The sequence below is a fragment of the Lissotriton vulgaris genome, chromosome 5 (assembly GCF_964263255.1).
Source record: "Lissotriton vulgaris chromosome 5, aLisVul1.2, whole genome shotgun sequence".
Lineage (NCBI taxonomy): Eukaryota > Metazoa > Chordata > Amphibia > Caudata > Salamandridae > Lissotriton > Lissotriton vulgaris.
The window spans coordinates 193,529,042-193,554,973 of NC_141693.1; the positions used below are offsets into that span (position 1 = coordinate 193,529,042).

Sequence of the window (25,932 nt, forward strand, 5' to 3'; positions counted from 1 at the left end):
AAAAGCGCCGGGACACTCTATGGAGTAGCCGTGCGCTATAGAAGACTATATTAACATAACATAACATATTAAAATAACATAACAATGCAATGCCTACGGGGGAGGAAAACTGCATGCTACATGCAGTCCCACAGGTAGACCAGATTGGCCCTTTTTATTGAAGGAGAAGCAAATGACTATTCAGTATGATTTTTTATCAATGCTGATAATACCCATTCTATTGTTAGCATGATGAAGGTTCCCAACCTCCCATCCTGGTAAAAAAAGTCCATGCTGTAGGTGTTTCAAATAAAAAAGTGATTAATGAGTATAAACTAATGTCCCCATGAAAACTGTTTCAATCATATAGAACCGTGAATTAATAGTCAGTGAGACAAGCCCAGTTAAGTTGTTGGGATGAGACCTCCTGTGTAAAATTAATTGTATAATTTACTGCACATCAGATGGTGTCAGATTTTAGAAAAAGCACGAGAATTTCTTTTTTAAAATAAAATAAGTAGAAGCAATTATTAATATGTTCCCAGTGGTTCTCACAGAAGATTTACCTCGAGATTTACAGTATACTGTGAACATGGAGGTTTGAGATTTTTCAGAAAAATAAACTGGATTCATCAAAAGTGCAGAGCCAGTGCAGATCACTGTAAAACAGACTGTAGTGTAGTTGAACACTCCTGAATACAATCTTACTCATGAAGCAGGGGAGGGTATTTCACCTGTAATTGATAAAAATTATAGAGCAGAGAATTCTATAAGAAGTACCAGGGAGCCCATGTAACTCTCCAATCAGGACCTGTGCAAAATTAAATATTTAGCCATTCCTTGCTGCCCTGTGGAACCGAATCCTACTGTAGGATTGTTTTGGATTAATTTAGAATGTAAAGTGGCTTACTGTAGTAGATTTGTGTCAAGCATTTTTTCTCAATCCGTATTAATGAGGATAGTCAGTATCTTTTTGCATTCAGATACCAAAAAGAATCCACATTTAGTGCAGGATCCCAAACAGCAATACGGAAAGTCCTTTAATGTTTTCTCAAGTCCTGAAGAAGGATCTGGAAAGTTTAAATTTGCACTGTGACTCAGTGCTAGTCCAATATATTGATGACTTGGTTGTCGTAGCCAAAACAAGAGAGGTTCAGAATTCACACATTTGCTTTGTTGAATTACATAGCTAAAAATTAGCAGAAAGTACCCCCTTCGAAATTACAGTACTGTTAGGCGGAAGTAATTTAATTGGGACATTAAACTGAGAACGGAGTATGGAAGGTGTCCAAAAAATGCATTTCTGCAATTCTGAAAATGAACCCACCAACAACATAGAGAGAAGTGGAAATGTTTCTAGGGATGATTGGCTACTGTCGCCAATGGATTTCAAAATTTTCAACGATTACAAAGCTTTTACAGAGGCTAACTCACAGTGATAGAGGGGGTCCAGTGCCTAGCGGCAATGAATGTATGTTAGCCTTCTCAGAGCTCATAATCAGCTTGTGTGCTGGTCCTGCTCTAGGTACGAGGTAGATTTTTACTTATTTTCTCATAAAAGTAAAGAGTGCGCACTTTCAGTCCTCACGAAGCAGCACTGGAAGAAAACGACCCATTGCATATTGTTCTGCTATTCAAGATGTATCTTATCTCTGCCTGGGGTGCATAAAAAATGTAGCAGCGACTTCTTTGGCAAGTTTTTAAAGTGAGACGATTGTTACAGACAGACACTTATTGTGTCTTACATTCAATTGAGGCACTGCTGACTCATACATATAATCAGCATCTTACAAGCAGTCACTTAACTAAGAAGTATAGGCAGGTTTTTAAAGTGGTAAAGAACATTTCAATTATATGATTCAATACCCTGAGTCCTGCAACAGTTCTACAATTAGCAAAGAAGGGGCTTGATGATGAAAACAGATGAAGGTTACCATGACTGTATTGATGTGACAGAATTGTGCACCAAGACTGGATATTTAAGATGCACCACTCAAATTGGCTCATTTTATTTTATTATCAATAGTCCTTGTCTGAGAGACAATTATGGAACTTTTTGAGCATCATAAGCAGTTTGTACAATATTATATATTGTAGAAGCATCATACTTCAGCACAAGTAGTAGAATTGATCGCAATTAGAAGAACATGCTTCATTGGCAACTGACTGAGTATTACTATCTATATCAATAGCCAATATATTTTTGGAGTGGTCCATGACATTGGCCAATTATGGTCACAAAGGGATTTTTTGCCATCCGTCTGCAACCATATTTGAAATGAGCTATGAATTCTGGGTTTGTTAGAGGCCCTTCAATTTCCAAAACAGATTTCTGTTGTAATGTGCTGCACACAGGAGTGGGGATGACATGGTTTCAGTGGGCAATAAGTTTGCAGATGAGGTTGTGAAGTACTGTGCTCTGTGTCTGGTACATTGGAAACAAATAAAAATTCAGAATATGAAATGGAAAATATCAATAGTTTCTTGTCAATATCAGCTCAATCACTTGAGGAGTTGACGGGACTGCAAAATTATGTGCCAGTGGATGAAAAGAAAAGATGGAAAGAAGAAGGATGCACAAAAGACAAAAGTGAATCCGGTTATCAAATGGTCACAGAGTGGTATTGCCAGACTGTATGTTGTTGAAGATGGCAAGATACATTCAAGGACCCACACATGTGGGAGGTGATGGTATGTTGTCAATGTTTAAGAAATATTGGTTTAATCCACATTCCAGGAAGATTTCAGAGTTCATTCACAATATTCTAAATAGATTTGGTTGAAAAACCTTTGTGCAATGGTTTAAAATATATTCTAGTGGTTGTTTATTTAGAAGGTGGGTGGAAGCATATCTAATCAGAAGATGGGATGCTCTCACTGTAGCCAAGCTTTTATTAAGGAAGTGGATCCCTGGATTTGATTGGCCAACTTCTTTAGGTTCTGATAGAGACACTCATTATAAACAGGAAGTTTTGAAAGTCCTTTGCATGGTACTAAGAATGGTGCGGAAATTCCAGTGTGGATATCATCCAGAAGTATTAGGAATTGTAAAGGGGCCAATGGTACCCTGAAAGCAAGTTAACCAAAGTGTGTGAATGTACAGCATTGAAATGGCGATGTGCTATTCCATTAGTTCCGTTAGGAATGAGAAAACACCCCAAAACACAATAGGATTGTCTCCCTATGAATTCCTAATGGGACAGGCTATGAGGATACCTGATATCCCTTCAGCTGCACTTGTGAATATTACTGATAATCTGCTACTGGATTACTACGTGACTTTGGCTGATTTGGTATGCTCTATCGCTTCCCAGGTGAATTTGACTATATCTTCTGCAAGTGAAGAAATCTGCCATGAACTAGTGCCTGGTGATTGGGTTGTTGTGAAGAAACATTTTTGAAAGACTTGCTTGGAACCTCGATGGAAAGGATCTTAATAAGTGTTCTTGGTCAGAAATACAGCTGTAACGTATGGAGGTTTGCCACATTGGATCCACTCATCAAATGATAAGTTCGTGGATACTGCAGCTAAAGAAGAGGTGATACAAACTACTAATTCACTGATTAAAGCTCGCATTCACTAACTGGAAAACAAGGGAGGACAAAGAGTTCAAGAAGTACAAGACCAACCAAGAGTTCAAGAAGAACAAGAACATCGACAAAAAGAAAAACAAGACCATCATACCTTAAAAACTTTGCCTCTAAAAACCCCAAGAACAACCCAAGTTACTCCAGTTGGAATTTTTGCAAATCATGAAACGAGGGAAGATGAAAATGAGGCAAGCAAAACAAATCTTACTGCAGATGCAATGTTGTTAGACGCCTGAAGGTGTAAGAGAAGGAAAAAGAGTATTGCAAAAAGTTCACTTTTTGAAGAACAATGGAGATAAATCAGATGAAACAGTGACAGGCCTGAATGACAGATTCTAAAAAGCTTGAGATCAGGATATCAACAATAGTTAGACTGCCAAAGAAGAGGTATGCAGCTCCTGAATGGGCATACTTGGCAAAGACTGAACCAGAAGAAAGAGGCATTGATCTGAAACCTCCATGAATAGACATGAACTAAGAATGAATATGCTCAACACTGAATGATTTTCTGATGGAGTAATGACATTAAAATGTTTGAATTTTTGAAAATACATTTTTGATTTTTCATAGAGTGCCTGTATAACTCTTTTTTAGACTAAAGTCTAAGGGGACAATTTAAATCTTGCCGGTATAGATACTCTGTAGCAAATGCGAAGGAGTATCTATACTGTCAAGTGGATGGACCACCAGGTACATTTAGATGCGACTGGGCCTTATGTTTAACCAATGTGGAAACTACTCCGGCTCTGCCATGATTACACCCCTCCAAAGGCCCTGCGAAGTAAGGGCAGTCAAAGGCAGGCCTTTAATTCCAGCCAATTAACTTAGATGGGGAGAATTAGAGGGCAGTTTTCACTGCCCATCATTGCCAGGAAAACCCTGGAGTTAAGGGGCAGTGAAAACTCCTACATGCTCCCCTCTACATGGGATTTTCTTTTTGAAAATGAAACATAAAACAGCTTGATGCAGGGCTCAGTCATGTTGACGGAACCCTGCACCAAACTGTTAACAGTATCCTAAGGAACAGCCATATACAGCGTTTCCTGCTAATGCTTTAGAAATTACTGCAAGCTTGGAAGAAATTTCTAAATTTGTTGGATGGGCAGTAGCCTCGGCCTGCCGGACGTTAAGTCCTTCACTAGGCCTACAGCAATTACTCTGTCCACCAAATTATAAACCTGACCCTAAATGTACACTCATATTTTGAATAGTAAAGCCTGCTTTTGAAGAAGATTGATTTTGTACCTTAGGTATTCAGTATAGGCTAGTTTTATGTCTGCATTGAACTTTATGAAACTCACCTGCTTGATTTTATAAACGTTTCTGCATACAGCAAATTATTTTGAAAACTGAAATTACTTACATCATATTTTTTAAATACATATTTTTTTTTAAATTGCACCTCACTTAGAGATTTGGGGGCACATGCATCAAAGTTACAATTTGTGATTAGCAAATAGGGATTATTCAGGAATCTTCAGCAAAGTTGCAGTTAATGTATCATATGTATGTTCAAACTAATGTGTTATATGCTTTACTATGTAAAATCAAACCATGTGAAAGGTGTTATTTTTCATTTCTCTGAAAGTATAAAATGTGTCTTTTCTGGAATGTGTTACAGAACTTTTTGATTTGCTTTTAAACTGACCAAATCCTCTGTCATTTTGTTATCTGATTTTATAAACAGACCTTTCCCTGTCTTGGTTACCGAGCAGTCCCCATGTTGAACAGTTATCAGTTTTTTTGCTGATTTCTTCCTTTATGAACGGAGTACATTTATGGTAGTGAATTACTGAACTATATTTTGATCATTACTAATTCTGTTATGTTATTACCTCTCACAATTGCCTTTATTTTTATGCATCATCCATGCTGATTTGAATCTGACTAGTTACTTATTGCCATCTGTAATAATTCTTAATTTTGAATAAACCTGTATGATGTTGACTTTAAATATTTATCTGCAAAGGTTTTCATTATTTGCACTTGGCCCTATCTTTTGGGTCTCACATCGCCCTGATCCCACTCATAGGCCCTTTGAATGTATTAGTTGAAAGAGGCAACACAATTGATGATCAATGTTTTTAAATGTTACAGCTGTATTTTCATAATCTTAGTGCTCATCATTATCTCCTAAATCGCTTATGTGTTTAATTCTTATATACAGAATAACAACTATAAGGCCTAAAATGAGGAGTTAAATGTTAGCAGGAATCGAGTAAGTGTAATTTTAAAATATAATTTTAGTGTGTGCCCCTGATTGTATGGCCAAAGAAAATGGAACATCACTGAGGGTGTACATTGATATCACATCTCACATATTAACAGTTCTAAAATCATCTTTATAATTAAAACACCTATTCAAAATGGAAAAAAAGAATCAGAAAAAAAATGTGTTGAAATGTTGACTCTTTGAAACCATCCCACAGAGTCTTTTCAAACTAATGTGGCATGTTCTCCCATAGGCACCAATGCTACTGTCCAGAGACAAACTATTGTAGTTGTGGGAATGCTGTTACAAATGAAAAATGTCTATGGGGAATATTACAAGCCTAGAGGACCACGGACCCCGAGATTCGCAGGGGCATAGTGGTGGCAGTCTTCCAACCGCCCTATTACGATCATGGGGGTTGAGCCGCCCTGGTACCACCGCACCTGCCAGGGATCAGAGATCCCTGCGGTGGCACAGCAGTCTTGAGGCCGCAAAATGCTTGGCAGTGCATCTGTGGCATATTATGAGTTTCCTCACAGCCACACTTTTCATGGTGATGCGACCGCCATGAAAAGTGTGACAGTGAGGAAACAAAGGGGGCCCTACTGGACACCTTTGTGCCTCTGCGCCATGGGGTTGTGCAGGGGGCACTTGTTGTGACCCCCTGTGTGCATGCACCTAGTACATGCACAGCAAAGACTGCAGCAGTCCGTGCCATGCAGGTACTGATTTTGACGTTCCCATTGCGGTGTCTATTCCATAGACATCACTGTAGGAACGCCAAAGAACCGCACGCCAGACAGAAGAAAACTTCTAATCTGGCAGGCGGTTCAACCATGGGTTTGGTAGTAAATGAGTGGGGCGGTCCCAATCCAGCTCCGCCAAAACTGTAATGAGGCCCATATATATTTAATTGTGCCATCAAAAGTTACTTACTTTGCCCCGAGTTTTAGGATGCATTTTGTGATGCCGAACGTAAGATGGAACGGTCGTCTTTAGCCTAGAGATCCATTCCAATTTTATTTTTTAGCATTAAATAATTATGTTGTTTGTTTGCACCACTTTTGTGTCAGGAATCATGGAATTCCTCACCTGCATTTCCTTCAATGAAGGCCTCATAAGTCAGCTGATACTTCTCTGTCTCTCCAGCAATTTGAAAAGAACAATATTTGGCAAAGTGATGATTATTTTCAAAATCATGCAGGTCGATGCGTAGTTCATAGGTTCCTATAAAAATAAAACATACAGCTGTCTGACAATCGAAGTAGATTATGAACACTTTTACCTGAAAAGGGAAGCAGGTGCAGCTGAATTCGAATTCACACAACTATTAATATTATTATGTTTTAATTAAAGAACATTTCCAAAATCATATGCAGAAAAACATATATATCACTTTATCAATCCTTAAAACTAATGAGGGAGTCTTAAAAAGAAAAAAAGATAAACAGTAGATGCCCAAAGAAAAGGCATATTAATAAATATACCCCAAAAATGCATATACTATTATACAAATAAGAACCAAAAATCAACAAAATCGCTTGTATGTGTCAAGCACAGTATACAATAAACATGGATGGAATGCATTCAAATCATGTATGGCTTTCTCTTTCAAAAACATGGTCTTTCCATTAGACATAGAAAATGACAAGCTATTCATGGAATTCTAGATCATACTTTGAAACACCTAAAAGAAAATTTTAAGATATTTTTTCCATGTGATTAGGTCTATTGACTGGAAAACCTCATCAGAAGCGTGCCTCCCTTAAAGAAAACCAAATTATATGTGCTAAAGATCTACTGATCTAACCAGAAGCCCAGGAGCAGTCAGAGTGTTTCAGCACTAATCAAATCAACTTCACAAGTATTGATAGTGCTGCAGATATTCTCATAGACAGGTCTGCTAAGGAATTTGACCGGCATCTTCTATTTACCTTACCAAATGTAAGACAGTGTGTAAAAAAGAAGTCATTTTGAAAAATGCCCTCTAGTTCACATGCTAGTATGATTACCCACTATTTCGGATATGTGAAAATAATCACTGTTTCTAAACTCCATATGTTGTTACCATTTCGGAAATACATAGGTTTCCTTTTTCTCTCTCAATATTTTTCCAAATGAATTGCAGTATACCTGGTACACAGTACAAAAACATTGTAAGGCGCAGCTTAGTTATTGGCTCTGGGTAACTCGAGTTCTTTGCAAACCTGCAAGTTCTATATATCCTCACAACCTGATGAGTTCAGCGGACCTAACGCTATATTGCTTTGAAAAATCTGCCATACTTAGAGAAGTTGGAGGTGAAATCATAGGCACAAATGTGTTTTTTTCAACGCAATATCAATATTTTTTTATTTGAACTGTTACTTTCAATAGAAACACCTTGGTGGATCAACACGAATGGTCTCTTGCTGAATTTAGACTTTTCTTTACTTTTCAGAAATGTAAAGGTTTCCCGGATCCATAATTGGTTTCACACCCATTTTTAGCACTAACTGGAAGAGTGTGAACCACAAATAATAGGAAATATAGGCAATGTCCCACAAAAATGCCAAAACCATGGGGAAAAGTTTGGTTTTCTGCCAAAAGTCAGCAAGCTGGGATGATGGTGATTGTAGCACCGCAAACCCTTTGTTGATACCATTGGCAGGGAAAAAAACAGACACTTCCTTCTGCAGCACTTTTTTTCAAAAATAATTTTTGGTTACAAACAAATGGTACCCTGTGTGCATGGGCTTTTAGTCAGCCACAACATTGGACAAATACAGTGAGCATGTGAATATCACAGTGACACTAAATTACCCTCTCTTGTCAAGTGCGAGGAAGTTCTGTAATTTTAGTCAAGGTTTCTTGGTGTCAGGCAATGTGAAGTAAAGATCTTGAGATCTTCATGTTTCATTTTGGGGCCTTTATCTGTCATGTAGGGCTGCCGCTTTTACAAGTTGAAGTGAACACACAATAGTAAATCAATTGCTATAATCTATTTAATTTCTCTCCATTTCTGGCTACCAAATGTTAAGTTGGTGTGAAAAAGAGCACATTTTACAAAAAGCCCTTGGTATCAGCTGATATTAACGTGATCACAAGTTCAAAGTTGTATGAATAACTGCTATTCCTAAACTCAGATATTTTGGCACATTTCAAAACTACATAGCCTTCTTTCATACTCTTTTTTTTCAATCATCGCATTTTACCTTATAAATTGCCGGATGGTCAGCGCTTAATGAGAAATTATTATAATTTGGAACCTTTAAATAGTTCTGGTCAGCAATTGTTTTTGGACAACCAACAAACACTATATATCTCTGCAAGTCTGATGGACGTAACTGTAGACTACTTTTCTTGATAGGACTTTGGAGCAAAAAATACTGAAAAAAAGTTCTAACCTATCCGTATTTGTATGTACTTACTTTCTTTAGCTTTTAGTTCAACAATTACTTTGTTTTGGAAAACTATGACTGTTCTTTACAAATGACCGCTTGCTGATTTCAGAATTGTTTTGCAACTGTGCCTGTTTCTGAAGGCTGAGAAAAGGGCTATCAAAAGCACTGCCAAACTTTTGTTAATGCCATTTTCAGAAAAGTCACACTATCCTGCACATCACCTTTCCACATGTTTGCAAAAAAACAACACCTTGATATTTTTTGCCTATTTTCTTAGTTCAATAAAAGGTAATCCACAAACCATGGGTACCTTTAGAACCTGAGAATTTGAGGCAGGTGCACAGCTGTGTTCTCTTAAAGCATATTTTTATTCCATTAAAGGTGCTCCTCAGGAGACGTCCGACGTCCCTGGACGCCAATTGAAACAGTGACACGTGTCTCTAATGGGGCATTAGAGGCATCCCTGTGGGCACTCTGTTTTTCCTCAGTGTGAGGATGAGGATTCCAAACACCGTTTGCTTTGTAAAATGTTTCTTTCTTTATTTCATACTTTTTACGTTACTTCTTATTTTTCACATATTTCCATTTGGTGGTTATTCATATGTTTATACATGCAACAAAGTTACTTTTGAATCCAATGCATTTCGGGCATTACTAAACCACCTTTCATCAGGGACCAACACTAAAAAAATAAACAAGTAAAAAACATAATGAGCAACTGTCATGTGAATATATGTTGATGCTAGCGTCAAACTAAAGTTAGGTTGTGATCCCTCCACCCCAATAGCCAATGATCAACTAAACAGATGTGCCTAATGTGATCTAGTGCAAATTTATTGAATCACCTACTTCACCTTAAAAACCGTGAGTATGCGTTCAAAATAACCGAAACACTTACGTGTCGCATTTTGTCTAGTTAAATCCTGAACTCAGTATAAAAGCTATCAGGAAACATAAAACGAACGTATTCTAATTAACCCCAATTCTTGGTATCGACTTCTGTCAGGAAGTATTCCACAAATGTAAGATCAGTTCAACAACACTAACCTGCTCTTGTTTGCTCAGGAGCGAATATTTTCTCTTACTGAGGCATTCCGCCGTATGAAAACAACCGATGTGCTGTTGCTCTCCATTTTAACTTCGGAATCCCGCCGGTAGCATTCATCATCCCGATCACGTGGTGCATAAAACTGAAAGAGTTACTCCGTGTCTATACGTTCTAAACATAATCCAAAAAGCCACATGGTGTGCTCTAAGCTTTCTCAATCTATTCGGGCCGATAATACTACTATTTTAGAAAATTACAAGTGAGGAAAAAACGAGGAAAAAATACCAGGAACAAATACTTTGAACGCTAAGACTCGAACTCCTGATATAAAAAAGTGTCCTTACCTGCGATGATCATGGAGTGCTATGTGTGTAGTGATGTGAGTGCAATGTATAACGATGCAAGTAAGACATTTACTCCTATTCACATGACAATAAATAATACAATGAATAAATCGCAAGATCCACTCTCCGGCCAAGGAAAATGAAAAACATTCATAAATACCATGGTAATTCCATGCGTTCATTGAGACCATTAGGACTCTGGGTTGACAATTTATGAATCCAAAAATTCTCTCGTTGCAACAAGTGCTTGGTATTGTCTCTACCTTCTTTCTTCTCCACCGTTTCTAGTATCATGTATTTCAATTGAGAGATATTATGCTGTTCCTCCATGAAATGTGTTGCCACCGTGGATTTAGTGTTTTTCATGCATATGTTGGATTTGTGTTCTGTAAGCCCTATTTTTTTACATCTTTCAGTCTTGCCTATGTAAAGTTTCCCGCAGGGACATTTCAAAGCGTAGATCACATTGGCCGTATCACATGTTGCGTTGACTTTGACTTTAATCCCATGTCCTTTCATGGGATGATTTATTTTATTTCCTCTAATGATGCTGTTGCAATTGCCACAGTTCAAGTATGCTCTTGTGCCTTTAAATATTTGGATGTCAGATGGTTTGTTCTTCAGTATTTCTCCTAGATTGCGAGCTCTTGTGTATGCAAATAGAGGTATGTTCTCAAAAGATTTTTGAAAATCTGGTTCCAACTTAAGTATGGTCCAGTTTTTTGTGATGATTTTCCTGAATTTCTGACGGAGTGTAGAAAATTTTGATACAGCTACAATCCTTGTCTCTTCCTTTTTGGTTGTTGCTTTTAGTAATTACCTCCTTTCAATTGTATCAACCTTCTTTCGTGAGTCCTCTATGATGTTTTTAGGATACCCTCTATTTGAAAATCTCGTTGTCATTTCCTCCAATCTAGATTCCATTATAGTCTTGTCAGACGTGATTCTTTTGACTCTCGCCATTTGAGAGAAAGGGAGATGTTTCTTGAGCTGGGCTCATGAAAACTAGCAAAATGTAACATATTGTTCCTATCAGTACTTTTCCTGAATATGTCTGTTTCAAACCCATTGTCTGTAATTGATACCTTCACATCCAACAAGGTAACAGTTGTATCTGAAATGTCCCAAGTGAGTTGTATCCGGTCATCTACGTCATTGAATTTGCAGAGAGCAGATTGTAGATGCTCTTTGGATGATTTCCAGATGATAAATATATCATCTATGTATCGCACTAGGAGCTTTACATTGTCACACCATTCAGTTTTTGCAAAGATGTTAATTTCTTCGTAATCCTGCATGAAAATATTGGCGTATACTGGCGCCGCTGAACTTCCCATGGGCGTTCCTGTTAGTTGCTGGTACCAAGTGTCTTTATATCGAAAATAGCTCTGGTAAAGTGTAAACATCATTAATTCCATTAGGAATGTTTGAAAAGAGTGATCTAAATCCGTGTTTAGTAATGCTTTTTCTACTGATTCCATTCCTCGAGAGTGTGGTATAGATGTATAAAGAGAACGTACGTCTGCTGTGCACAAGATGAAGCTTTCTTCAGGTTCAATTGTAACTGTCTCAAGTTTCAGTAAGAAGTCGGTGGTATCTTTTACATACGTTCTCATGGTTTTAACTGATGGTTGCAGATACTTATCAAGTAGTTGGCCAATGGGTTCGTGAAGGCTTCCCCGAGTGGAGACAATCGGTCGTAATGGTGGATCCATCACATTTTTGTGAATTTTGGGTATCATATATAATACCGGACTCTTTGGGTTGTGTTTGATTAGAAAGTTCTTCGTTTTCGCATTGATGGTTCCCATTTCATAGGCTTTTTCAATGATAGTTTCTAGATGTTTCATGTATTCCGTGGTGGGATTTCCATCCAATCTCATGTATGTATTGGTATCCATTATGTGCTCCATTACTTTTTCCTCGTACATAGAACTGTTCATGATGACTAGGGCGCCTCCCTTGTCTGCTTTTGTACAAGTGATCTCAGGTTTTGAAGCTAATTTCTTGGGAGTATCTAGATCTTTTTGAGTGATGTTCTTATTGTGAGTCACAAAACTCAACTGTGATAGATCTTGTTTCACCATTTTTTCAAAAGCATCCAATGTTTTGTGGCTGACCGGTGCTCAAAAAATACTGGTAGTCCTCAATCCTCGTAGCTGGTCTATTTCTTCTTTGTCTTGTTTAGGAAGTACATTGTCGAAGAAGTGACGTAGTCTCAATTTTCGCATTAGCTTAAAGAAGCTAACTTCCAATTCTAGGGCATCAGTAACATTTTACAAAGAAAACAGTGTTTGGAATCCTCATTCTCACACTGAGGAAAAACAGAGTGCCCACAGGGTTACCTCTAGAACCTCCCATCTGCACATGTAGGACAAAAAGGCGCAAATATGGCCTGGATGTCTTTTGTGGAAGCAAAATATGATGGCCTACGTAGGCTCAGCATTGGGGAGGGAAAAGCCACAGCACAGCACAAGTTTATTGTGGATTTTGTGTCCTTCCTTTCTATCATGGATTTGTTGTTTGGACAGACGTCATAGCATGTACATGTTCCCCAAGGAGACCCCACTTTCTACTTTTGCTTTGTTCAGTTCCTAGCACAGGGAGAAAGGGTGGAAGAGGTGTGATCTTCAGAAGGACGTAGGAGTAGCACTTAACAGAAGGAAAATTATCAAGAACTGTGGGGAGTGTGAAGGATGAATGACACTGCCAATAAAAGTGTGAGCAGATCACAAGAAGGTGAAACAATGTGACATTAAGGACAAGGGCAAACCTAGAAGCAACTAGCAAACGTAGGAATAACCTGTCACCCAATGCAAACTTTTACATTTGGAATAAGTGGCTATTATTCTTGAATTCAAAATACAATACTTATTATGCAAGACGTTGGGAAAGTCGTGGCAAGCAAGGTGCTCAGGGTTAGCACTGTAGAGAGTAGACTAAGAACAATGCCCCCAACAAGAGTGGTGGTACCCTTCCAGTAAACAATATTACACTTAGACATAGTTTAATACTTCTGCTAGTTTGCATGTGTGCTGTCCAGTAGAGAGCACATGCAGAGTTGGAAACGTTTAGAGAAAAGAACACTTTTCTCCAATGATATGTCTGCCTTAAGGAGACATAATGTTGTGACACAAACACCTGTCTACCAATATTAGTAGATATGGATTTGAATCAAAGCCCAAAGATGGTTGCATGGGGACATAAAAATACGTGTGTGATACACTTCCTTGCTGCAAAGTAATGCAAAGTAATGCACATCACTACTTTGCTCTACTTAGGGCTTCTTGCTGGCATATAGAAAGTGCATAATGAATTTTGCATAGGAAATAAAATTCCAAATCTACACTTTGTGCTAATTTGCATCACTTAGTACACCTGGACCTTGGACATGCTGAGTGTCTGAGAGTGTAGACTGTCATCTGCAAGTTGTGGCTACATTGGAGGCTGGGTCTTGCTTCTGGTCGTCTAACCCTTCTTAGTGTTGGATGTGACATATAAGTTGTCTAAATAGAACATGTTTAGGTGGAGGGGGCAGATCTTGAGACCCTCAACTTAAACATGTAAATGTGATCAATAGGCTGTGTGTTGCAGTTGCAGTTATAAGTCAGTGTCTTCAAGTCCTGTGTGCCTTGTGGTTGCAGGATCCTCTCTGTGAGGCAAGGGAGGCATGCTTGTAACCTTTCTTCATGATTCATAAACTAGGCTAGTTTTCTGAAGTGACAGTTCGCCCCAGTAAAACCTGCTACCAGTGATTTAGCCCAAGAAAGGAACAGGGAAAATTCCAAGAGCGATCTACTGTGATAACTGAGAAGAAATCCCAAACCTCATTTGATCCCTTCCCTTTGATGGTGTCTCCTCCAAACTACTAGAGCATCAGACCTGAAGATGAACTATAGGCGACAGGACTTGAAGTCCAATGAAGGAGCAAAGGACCAGTATGTCAAGGAAGAATTATTTTCAGGTTCAGAGCAACCTGAAGAAGCTCAAAGCAGGAGACCTGGAACCTACATACAAAATAAGATTAAATAAAGCAGAAGGAAAGGAAGAATTTCCACCAAAGCAATGATCGAGCCTAATCAGCATGAAGTTATTAGACACAACCCCCATGTGCTAGAGGTCAAAGTCTATGTGGATCAAGGCAATTTCCTTGGCCAAATGTGTTAATAATTCCTGCAGATCAATACAGAAGAAAAGCAATTTGCATGTGTAGTGAAAGATAACACTAAGAGTACTGATGGTTTGAAGCCTCTTCAGGCACCTCTGAGGAGATAGGGAAATAACTGAAATGCAGGGGCATTTCTTGAATTTAATTTTACTTTTTGAAGGGTGGTTCCAGGATCACTCAGTTGCACTTTAGGTGGTGTGGTTATTCTGTTCTCTCTTGTCAAACATATTCAGAGTGAAGTGAGTGGTAGGATATCAGCCCTTCATACATACCAGTAGATGTCAACCAATGGAGATTGTCATTTCCAAGCCAGAACTCCGTCATCTGGCTTCCAAACCCTCTCTTGTATGAGTTCCAGTCACGGATGAAATCCACTGAGCCATCCCATCGTCTCTGGAACACCTGCGCAGAAATAAGGCAAGAATATTCCCTCAGTCTATGCTTAGTGTGACAAAAAAGCTGTTTCCAGATAGACAATTATAATGCCCTCTATATGGGTCTTGCAAATGTCCAAGGAAGATGGCTTCAAACAATTCAAAATAAGGAAGCAAGATTGGTCTTAAGAGTTCTGACTTTTAGTTCAGCTTTACCTGCTCTGGCTTCCCATTCAGAAAATAATGCTTTGACTGAACTGGTATGCTCCTAGATGCGGCATTAGTTAAGCTTTTGAGCTAAATCTGATTGTTCCCTGCTTTAGGAAAACTAGGTTAGGTGTAAGAGCTTTACCCGTTTTGGTTCCTTATTTATGGAATTGTCTTCTATTGGATTAGAAAATGCCAACCATCTCATATCTTTTAGGAAGGAGAACCTGAAACAAATCTTTATCTGCAATAAGAGTTATTGTTCCATATTTTTATCTTATGGCTCGATTACAATGTTGGTCAGAACGCATTCCGACCGAATCAGTCTCGGAATTGTTTCTGCTCGAATCGGATTGGGGGAGTGCATTCAGTCGGACTCCCATTGACTTCAATGAGAGCCTGTGTTCCAACCGAATACACAGGCTCTTATTGAAGAAAGGAGTGGGTGGGGAAAATTGTGCACACTGTGGCGGGCACCCGTTGGTGCCTAAACACTGTGCATGGTCTGAAAGGGGGTCCCTTGGGTACCCCCACGGGCCCCATTCGGAAGGCTCTGGGTGAAGGGGGGCCTGCTAAGGGCCCACAAAGAAACATTCTGATAGCCGATCCCTGTTGGACAAACCGATTCAGAAAGGTTGTCCGAATCCAACATCGTAATTGCTCGGTCGGAAACGAGGTCCATAGACCTGTACGAGTTGGCTCTGAACAACTCTGTTTCTACGAATGCCATCCGGAAGTGAGTAGGGAAGTCCGAACGCTTTACGAATATCATATTCCGAATCGGACGGAAAGACGGGTTTCGAAGCGGATTCGGCAGACCTGAATTTGATTCGGAGCATTTGCGAACAACATCGTAATCGACCCCTAAGTTGTGATGTTATCTTCCTGGTTTTATTCTTCATAGTGCTATAAAACTGGTTGGGTGAGCCATCACACTCAATAAAGAAGATAACATGGCATCTCTTCTAGCAAAATTACAGAGAAGAGAAAGGTTACACACTGATAGGTATCAGTTTAATATCATCTTCATACATTAGTACATTTCTGGTGGAATTGCCCAACTTAACAGACAAATCTGACCTTTTGGAATTTAGTAGGGAAGCCTTGCTATGCACAAGGAAAATAATAAAGAGGCTGGTTGCAACCCGTTATGGCTTTTATCATTATCAATTGGAGTATAGGTTCTGGAATAAAAGCGATGTGTTTACATTGAAAGCTGTGCTAAAATCAATGTAAGAAAAATAAAGTGCTAATTTCGTACCTCAGACATACTTTGATCCTTTCAATTTTAATACATTATCTATAGTTGTAGATTTAAGCCAATAATACAAGCCAATATGATCAGTGCCAGACTGGGAACCAAAAGCAGGCCTGGCAAAATGTTCAAACCAGCCTAGCTCCCTTCATTGTTTCTCATCTCCCTCTCCTTTTCTTCTCTCGCTCCTGAAGCCTCCCAGAGCCTGCTGCAAATACCTGGGAGAGCTGAAAAAAGTAGCAGAGGTATCAGCAGTGTCCTCCAGCCTTAAAAACAGGCATCCAAAGGCATCAGTCCAACCAGAAAAAAATGCCCAGTGGAAAAACAGGCAGCCATGCCCTCCATTTGTTTGCTAGGGATTAAGGGACATATTTACAAGGCCCGTGTGCCACCGTAGCATCACTTATTTTTACTCTCTTTTGGTGAACAATACTGAGCTATATTTACAAGGCCACTCAAAGCCACCCTTTGTGGCTTTGAATGGTCTTGTAAATGTGCCCCCTGCCATGCCATACTCTGCATGAAAAGGGTGTTCAATGGGGGTTGCTGTGGGTGTTCCCACGCAAAATTCATGGATTGTGATGCATTTCCAGATGTACAAGGTTTCATAAACCTGGGAATGTGTCAGATTTTAATGCTTCCTACGGGAGGCGTTAAAGTGGCACAACGAGAAGAAATACCTTTAGTTCTCTTTGGGTTTTTCCCTCCCTATGCTCTGCATTCTGCAGCACACATAGAAGGAGGAAAATGCCATGTATGATTGTTTTTGTGCAGGAAGGTGGACCTTCCTGCACAAAAAGAGTCAACCCTGCAACGCAGGCACCCTTGCACCATGGTGCAAAGGTGCCTGCATTGGCACTAGGCAGCCAATTGTGCGCCAGTGCACAGGAAAGCACAGGAATGCGTTGTATTGCTGTAAATATGACTTATCTCTGTACTTCCCTAATGGCTCAGCTCAGCACTGCAAGATGGCTTGCAGGACCATGCTGCATCATTTGCTAGTGAATATGCCCAGAAGTGAGATCCATATGCCCAGTCCTGAAGTTACCTCATGAGATGTTTGGTAAATATTTCTCATGCAGTGTCCAGGTACAAAATGGGGAATATAATTAGACAATACTTCTCCCAGGATCTCTTTGCTACTTTCTTGTAGATCAATATAAAATGTCCTTTCCAAGAAGCTAGAATAATTCTGCATTGAAAAATAGAAGAAAAAGTAGGATAATATTGTTGCTCACTCTTTAGATGCTATTTGAATAATAGAAACAACGATACTGTCTAGACAATGAAAATTTAAGGATTTCAAAGATTTGAGGAATCTATTTAATTGTTGTGCTATTGGAGGTTCGGAAACCACTTCTAATTTAATTGCCTTTGAATATGTGTTATTTCTAATGAAACTATTCTTTGTTTTCAGTACCATTTTTTAATACATAACATCCAGATTTCTTCACCTATGCTGGCTGTGCTCGTTTTCTTATTGCAGTCTCATTTTCACTATGCACAGATAAGAGTCTCTAGGGTTTTTCTAAATTGGTAATATTGAGCATCTTTCACATGAAACTTGCAACCGTATCGATGTGTCCCTTAAAGACTGGATCTGCTCTGAACCCAGAATGAGTAAGCATGTTCAAGTCCAGGAGACATTTTGAGAAAACGTTCATGTGCCTTGCTACTAGTGAGTCCTATTGAAACTGGCACAATTTCTTGGACAATGAAAGCGAATGAGTTACTGACCTGTAACTGTAGGTCTACAGTGTTAGTATCTTTCAAAGATTCACATGCTTGAATCATTCCCCGTCGTCAAGTGGGAGTCCCAAGGGTACCATAATAAAGCAGTGCAAAACATTACCATAGCCTATAATGGAAAGGAAACAGTCACTTTATTAACCTATCTATATCCTTTAAAAGGAAACAAACTCCAGGCAATATGGGGACAGCACCCTCTAGAACACTCACCACAGAGGCATAGCCCCTCATATTTGCAAGCACTAGTGGGAAAAGTCATCACGTGGCAAAACGTGGCACCTCTAAGGGGAGGAGGGTGGGTCATATGTGAATCTATGAATGATACCAATACTGGAGTACTACAGTTACAGGTAAGTAACTCATTTTCTTCTACAGTATTGGATCTTTAACAAATTCACATGCTTGAATCAGAATAACAAACAGTTACAGAATGTGTTCAATATTTATGCTAACAGCACAAATAGGGAATGGCGGGTATAAGCACCCATACAGATAAACATCCATAAGGACACAAAAAAATCTATATATATAAATATACCTATATACACATTAAACAAACATGTGCAACCAAATAAGGCTCACCGCATTTAAATAACTGGCGTAGTACCGCCTGTCCAACAGCTACATCAGTGTGCTGTGCTGATTCCAGGCAGTAATGTTGCATGGATGTATGCAAAGTATTCCATGTCACAGCATGACATATCTTCTTGAGAGCTTGTCCAGCAAACATTGCAGTTGAGGTGGAGACCGCTCTAGTAGAATGCTCTTTGACTTTACCTGTCAATGGTCTGTCAGCTTTGCAAATACAGAATTGGATAGCAGTCGAAATCCATACAGCTATGGTTCCCTTTATGACAGGGGCACCTTTACGAGTATTTCCATATGTAATTAACAGTTGGTCTGTTTTCCTGACCTGTTTGGTGCAAAGCAAAGAGAATTTCAGACATCTTTTGACATCTGTTGTATGCAGGGCTCTTTCTGCTGCTGACTGCGATTTAGAGAGAAATTTCTTAGTATTACAGGCTCCTTAAGATGGAAATCTGAGGGGACCTTGGGGATAAATTTCAGATTGGTTCTGAGAATAACAGAGTCGTCTATAAAACATAGGGAAGGCTTCTTAATTGTAAATACCTGTATTTGACTCACTTTTCTAGCTGATGTTAACATCAGCAGTAATGCTACTTTCCATGACAAAAACTTGAGATACACCTTCTGTATTGATTTAAATGGACTCTTCATTAACTGTGTTAATACTACATTCAGCTGCCATGCAGGAGGAGAAGCCATTATTTGAAGTAAAACCCTAAATAGTGTTGTAATGAATTGCTTAATCATTCTATTAGACCACAAAGATAGAGAGGTCGAAGAGGGTCTATACCTTGATATTGCAGCAAGGAGCACTTTAATTGACACATGGACCAATCCTCATTTTGCCAAAGATAAGGTAGTATTTGTTCTTGTGATGCTTGAAAAGGATGCGCATTCAACTTCTGGCACCACAGACAGAAATGTTTCCATTTCAATGTATATGTTTTGTACTGGTGTCCACTCTGTCATTTCCAAGGATGTCTCTGCAGTCTTGAGGGATATTCAGATCTGCAAGCTCATGGAATTCAGGTGCCATGCCGAGAGAAGTCGGGTCTTGATGAAGGACCTGGCCTTGGTTCATCATCAATAGTGTCCTGGATGGTTTCAGGTGAATGTGGTTGGTTTCTGATAATAGGAGCAGCTTCATGAACCAATGCTGTCTGGGACATCTGGGGGCTATCAGGATTATACAAGACTGTTCTGCCGTCACCTGACTGAGAACCCTTGGTATAAGAGGTATCTGGGGGAGCCCTATGCATAGATCATCTGATCGAAAAAGCATTCCCCCACAACCCTTGATGTAGATGGCAACTTGTATAAAACATTGCATTTCCAGTTCTCGTTTCTTTCAAAGAGATCTAGAGCCAGCTTGCCCCAGAGAGAGAAGATCTTGTTCAGAGCGGACTGATTGATTTCCCATTGGTGCAACTTTTCCTTGTTCTGCTTAGTGTGTCCACTAAGAGATTGTTTGCCCCTGGAACATGCTCCGCTCCGAAGTGTTATCCGTGCATCATGATCCAGTTCCAGATCTGTTGAGCTTCCCTGGATCTTCTGCCCCCTTGTTTGTTCACATGGTGCATGCTGGTGGAATTGTCTGTGCTAACTGATACTGACCGACCTGTTATCCATTACAGAAAAGCTTGACTTAGATAGATTGCTTTGAACTCCAGAAAACTGACATGCAAGCACACCTTGCACCGATTTTCAGGTCTTGCAGATGGCCACACCAGCCCTCTAAGGAGGCATCAGCGGTAGCCAAGTAATTGGATATTTGAGGCAAGAATGGTAGGCCCTCGAATAGACGGTTGGCTTGGTCCACCAGGTTAGAGATTCTGTCATGCCTGGAGGAATTGTTATTAGATTGTCAAATGATCCCTCTGTTTGAATCTATTGCTTGTCCAGCTTCTCCTGTAGAAGTCTCATTTTCATGCAGGAGAAAGGGACCATAGATATCGCAGAGGACATCATCCCTAGTAGCAATTGGAACAGACTCATTGGAATTGACTTTTTTCTCAACAGCCTGAGGGCTAGCTTTTTGAGTCTTCGTTGTCTATCCTGAGATTAAAAAAATTATTTGTCTTGCGGTATCCAAATCCACTCCCGGTAATATTATTCTCTTTGATGGAAGAGTCAACGATTTCTGGTGATTGACAGTGAGACCTAAGCTGTTGAACAATGTTAGGAAAGCTTCCTTTGCCCTTGACACTTGATGGGCCATTGGTGCTTTTATCAGACAAATGTTGAGGTATGGGAATATCTGATAACCCTTTTTTTTAAGGAAGCTGCCACAGGAGCCAGGCATTTTTATATGACGCAGGGAGCTGATTTGAGGCCGAATGTGAGGACTTTGAGCTGATCGTGGGTGCCAGTTACAGTGAATCTTAGCAATGTGCGATGTTGGAATGTATGGGGAATATGAAAATATGCATCCTGTAAATCCAGGGTTGTCATGTTCATCTCTGTGGTTGATGAGATGGAGGATGTTCGGGAGGGTTACCATACAAAAGTATTGCTTCTGTAGATATTTGTTAAGTTTTCGGATATCCAAAATGGGTCCCCCTGCCCCTGATTTCTTTTTTATGTGGTAAAAAACATTCTCTTTTGGGGAAGGGGATTATTTTCCATTGATCTTTTGCTTAACATGGTGAGGAATTCCTTCCGAAGTAAGTGAAGATGAGGTGGGTGCACTTCCTTTGGTAGAGTGGTCGGCGGTCTCTTGATGAATTCCAGCGTATGACCATAGGTGATGAGGTCTAATACCCATCTGTCTGACGTTATTTGTCGCCACTGAAGGGAGAAGTTGGACAGTTTCACACCCATGACTTGAGCAGTTTTGAGTGTAACCGGCACCTGAGGGAAGTCACTGTATACTGTTAGTGTCTCTTCCCTTGGGAGTATGCTTTCGTCTAGGTGCTTGCTTATGATTAGCTGCCGCAGGTGGTGGTCAATAGGACCGCTGCCAGTAGGATGGCCTATACTGTTGTTGGAAGGGTTGATATTCTTGAAAGCGCTGCTAACTTCCTCTGTAGGTTATAAAACCCCTCTTTGTGCTCCTCGAAAGGGCACTTTCGGGAATTGCAGGGTGTCCAACGATTTTTCAGTTTCGATATCTGTCCGTGGTTGCAGTTTCCAGTTGTGAGGGCTTTTTCGTGATCTTCAACGTCGACAAAGTTATTGTTGCCCACTATTTTACAGGTGCCGTCGAAGGAGCCTTCGTCTGCAATACTTTAACAGACAAGATCGGCAGCAACAATGTAATGGATGGCGTCATAAATGTAGCCGTCATCAACGCCAATATAGACGTCACTGTAGTTGCTGTTGTTGTCGTCGATGCTGGTGTTCTCAAAAACAAGGTCATCGTTGTCAATATTTTCAAAGTGATTTTTGGCTTTGTCATCGACAGCTGTGAGGAGAACTTCTCTGGAAGCACTCCAGAATTAGCAGATGGAGTGGCGGGTTCAGAGCCTGCACTTTTTTTCGACATGAGTCTGTCTCTGACAGACTCATGTCGTGTCTTCTTTAAGGCTTTTTTGGACTCCCCTGATGTCTCCTGGTCACACAAACTTTCCCTTTTATATGACCTTTTCTGAGAGGTTATAGAGGTGTCACTGTCTTTTTTCCCAGAAAGAGGAGATCTTTTAGGTTTTGATTTTTGAAGCTAGAGAAAAAGCCTTCCCTACCTATTCTTTATGGTCTTACTAGAAAAGGTATGACAGATCTTGCTGTCTTTTAGCATATGTGTAGGGTAGTGGCAGTAGAAACTGTGATTGTGGGGGTCTTCAGAATGAAGTATTTTCTTCTCACAGGTGCCGCAGGGCCTGAAAATGCCTTTCCTTGATGATTCTGACATGGTAGTAGATAGTGGATAAGAATAGGTAGTAGATATGTTTTTTCAAACTGAAAACCAGAGCACAGGGAGACTCCCTTCACATGGTGTGCCGGAGGAAAATCTGAGGGACTCAACCTCTTTGGGGAGTGTTCTAAGGGTGCTGTCATCTGATTGGCTGGAGTGTGGTTTCTTTTAAGGGCTATAGTTAGGTTATTAAAGTGATTGTTTCATTGCCATTGAGGCTATGGTAATGAAATGTACTGCTTTATTATGGTATCGTGAGACTCCTACTTCGACGATGAGGAATGATTCAAGCATGTGAATCTATTAAAGATCCAATACTGTAGAACATGTTGCCCTCTCCCTATTAAGTTCTTTACATGTCTATTCGTTTTCACAATGTACAATGAATTACACATTCTTTAAACTTCTTACATCACCCTTATACATGTACAGCTGCGCACTAGTTGTAAGTACTCCACTAAACTGAGGAAACACACCAGTAGGCCTTGAGATAACTCCCTCATTTCCATCACACATTGAGGCTCAGTGCTAGGATCAGTTTTCAGTAGACCATCTTCATTTAGTTACACGGTAAACCACAAAGGACATTTGATGAAACACTAGCAGGTCACCTTTATCCTTGAAGCGAGCACCAATGATGGTATGCCTGGGATTTTGCTTCTGTGAGGTGGCTTGTCTTATATTTGTGTGCACCAAGTTCAGGCTCACTTTCACACAAGGTAGTGCATCTCTAAAACTGTCTGGGTGCCTGGAATGAAGTGTAACTCCTAAAATGTATAAAGCGGATTTCCTAGACAAAAGCTACTTGAACCTCATGATATCAGATTTTAAAAGATATTTTTGCAGCATTTATTTGATTGAGGTGTAAAGTGCATTTGTGTCTTCCTTGCTGCTTTTTGTTATTTTAACCTCTCGTGTCTTTTGTTTCTTTTAGATGTCCTTTTAAAAACTATTTTTTTAATGCTCATGTCACCTTGTAGTGGTTAGTGGAAGGAAAGGAACTCTTTCTTAAGTGTACCAATCAGACAGCCCATTTTGGAGGTCTCAGTTTCCTTGATCATATGGTGATCAGTGGCATGAAATGAAAACCAAATTGAAGATGCATATAAATGAATCAAATTATATACTAAAAACTGGATACGTCTTGACCATTGAATCAAATTTCAAGTGGCAAACACTTTTATACCAAAACTGCCCATTTTAGATAGACTGAAAACAATCATTTGCAGTTTCATTGGTAGAGAGTTGGGGTGGCCCCTTACTTCTGACCTGATAATGATTTAAGCAAACACAAGATGATGGACGGAGTGCTGAAACTTTTCAGACACTCCCCCCTGTCACAGATCTGGGTTGAATCCATCATTGTTCTTTATCTCACTTCGCCACCCCAGTTCAGACACAGCCATATGCAAATCAATCTTGATCCTGTTCCTTATGGGAACAGTCCAGCCCGAACTGCAAAGCCATGTCTTCCCTGGAACGAAACAAACATCCAAATCAAAAATAAACAGTCACATTCAGAGCTCAATGTTATCAGTGAGGAGAGGTTCAAATACAGAAAAATGTAATGCTTGACAACAGAAATTCTTAGGTTGGACTGTGGTGATGGTCCCAGTGGAGATCAAAGTTAATAGAAGAATCTGAAAAATCTGAAATAGGCTTCAATGGAAGAATGAATGGATTTAGACCTAAAGCAAGTCCCCATGTGGCTGTCCCACTGTCAGGTAATCAGAATGCTATGCTTCCATCAACAGCATAAGAGCTGACAAGATTGAGTATAAAATGATGTCAGTCTCAGGCCTGACTATGAGCAGTGCAGAAAACAGTGCAGAATTTCCCCATCCACAGAGGTACGGATAATGGGGTACTGGGAACAACGAGGGAGGGGAAAATCTGGCCCAATATTTGTTGGAACCTGAGAAGCGACCAGTAAATGAGGAATTACTAGGAGAAGCGGTAATTCCAAGTTAAATTTCCCAGGTAATTCTTTATTTTGCCCCAGACTTTCAGAAGCTGAACCCTCCATGTGAAAGTAAAGAGATACGCTGTGTTCCAGCAGCAGGACTTAGAATTCCCATGGGGCTGGCAATTGCGGTTACCAGCCCCCTCTCAATAAAGATCCACCTCATAAAGAGGGTGTAAGTATCTCAAACATCTCTGTCCTTGCCTTAAATACTTACAATCCATCCTCCTCCATCAGTGTCCATGTCACAGAGCACAGTCAAAGCTTTACACCCTTCAGGATATATTGTGTACCAGCCACTCATAATAGTTCCTCTTTCCTGCAGCTCCTTGCAGTTCTTTGCCCCTGGAGAAAGGGGGAAAGTCTTTATTGAACAAATTAGCAGTCAAGATAGGATATCATTCGTACTGTTATAATCTCGCAAAAGCAGCCTTTTTATTCATATTTTATATTTTAGATCAAAGGTTTGTGCATAAAGCATTAGAAGCAATGCATTTTTAGGTCTTGCCTGCGTGAGCATGTGCTAGCACATGCGCTTTCACTTGTGAGACTCTTGTAATCTAGTATGGGTTTGGAACCAGCCCATTGCTTACCGTTCATTTGCAGCGGTGTCACTCCAATTTTGTGCCTACTGATTGGCCAGTGCTACAAAAGCGTCACTTCCTTTTCTGTAGGCGGAGCAAGGACCAAGCACAGATGAATTTAAATTTAATTAGCGTCCCTTCGCTGCTATTGTTGGTTCAGGTATCAATCAATCAATCAATCAATTTGTCTTTATTCAATCATGTTAAAAGATCATAAAAGCACATATAAATACGCCATTGAAATTATTTCAAATTTCTATCTTTAAAAAAATATATATATATATTTCATCACAATTCTAGGATAAAGACGAAAATACATACGAAATATGTGGGGACACTTACCAGAGTCTGGAGCTTGGAGCCTGACGCCGCCGTGAGGGAAACGGCACTGGGTGTTTCCTTTGCCCGCTCCTTCCTGACTCAGCACCAAGCACACGCAGTAGTCCCGGCCAGCGGACTACTGCTCCCAGCAGCCCTAGGGAGGGTGTGACGCATCACCACGCGCCCAGAGGCGCCATAAGACGACCGAACGCCTCCCGCTCCGCGGGACACGCGCGGGCTGCGCCGGGCTAAGCCCAGGCAAAGGGCGGGCCCTCTGTGGCCCTCAGAGGCCTGAGGAGACTGGGCTGGGCCG

The 25,932-nt window shown here is 40.1% G+C and overlaps 1 protein-coding gene across 1 annotated transcript in view; it reads right to left on the minus strand.

Annotated features, from left to right (window-relative positions):
• The window catches only part of LOC147710456 (ficolin-2-like), a 386,065-nt gene that overhangs the window by 80,164 nt on the left and 279,969 nt on the right, over positions 1 to 25,932 (minus strand). The window contains exons 7-9 of the mRNA XM_086921143.1: positions 24,932 to 25,059; positions 14,998 to 15,127; positions 6,875 to 7,009 (exon numbers count right to left, since the gene is read on the minus strand). Coding sequence (XP_086777269.1) covers positions 6,875 to 7,009; positions 14,998 to 15,127; positions 24,932 to 25,059 — 393 coding nt within the window. The remainder of the gene's footprint in view (positions 1 to 6,874; positions 7,010 to 14,997; positions 15,128 to 24,931; positions 25,060 to 25,932) is intronic.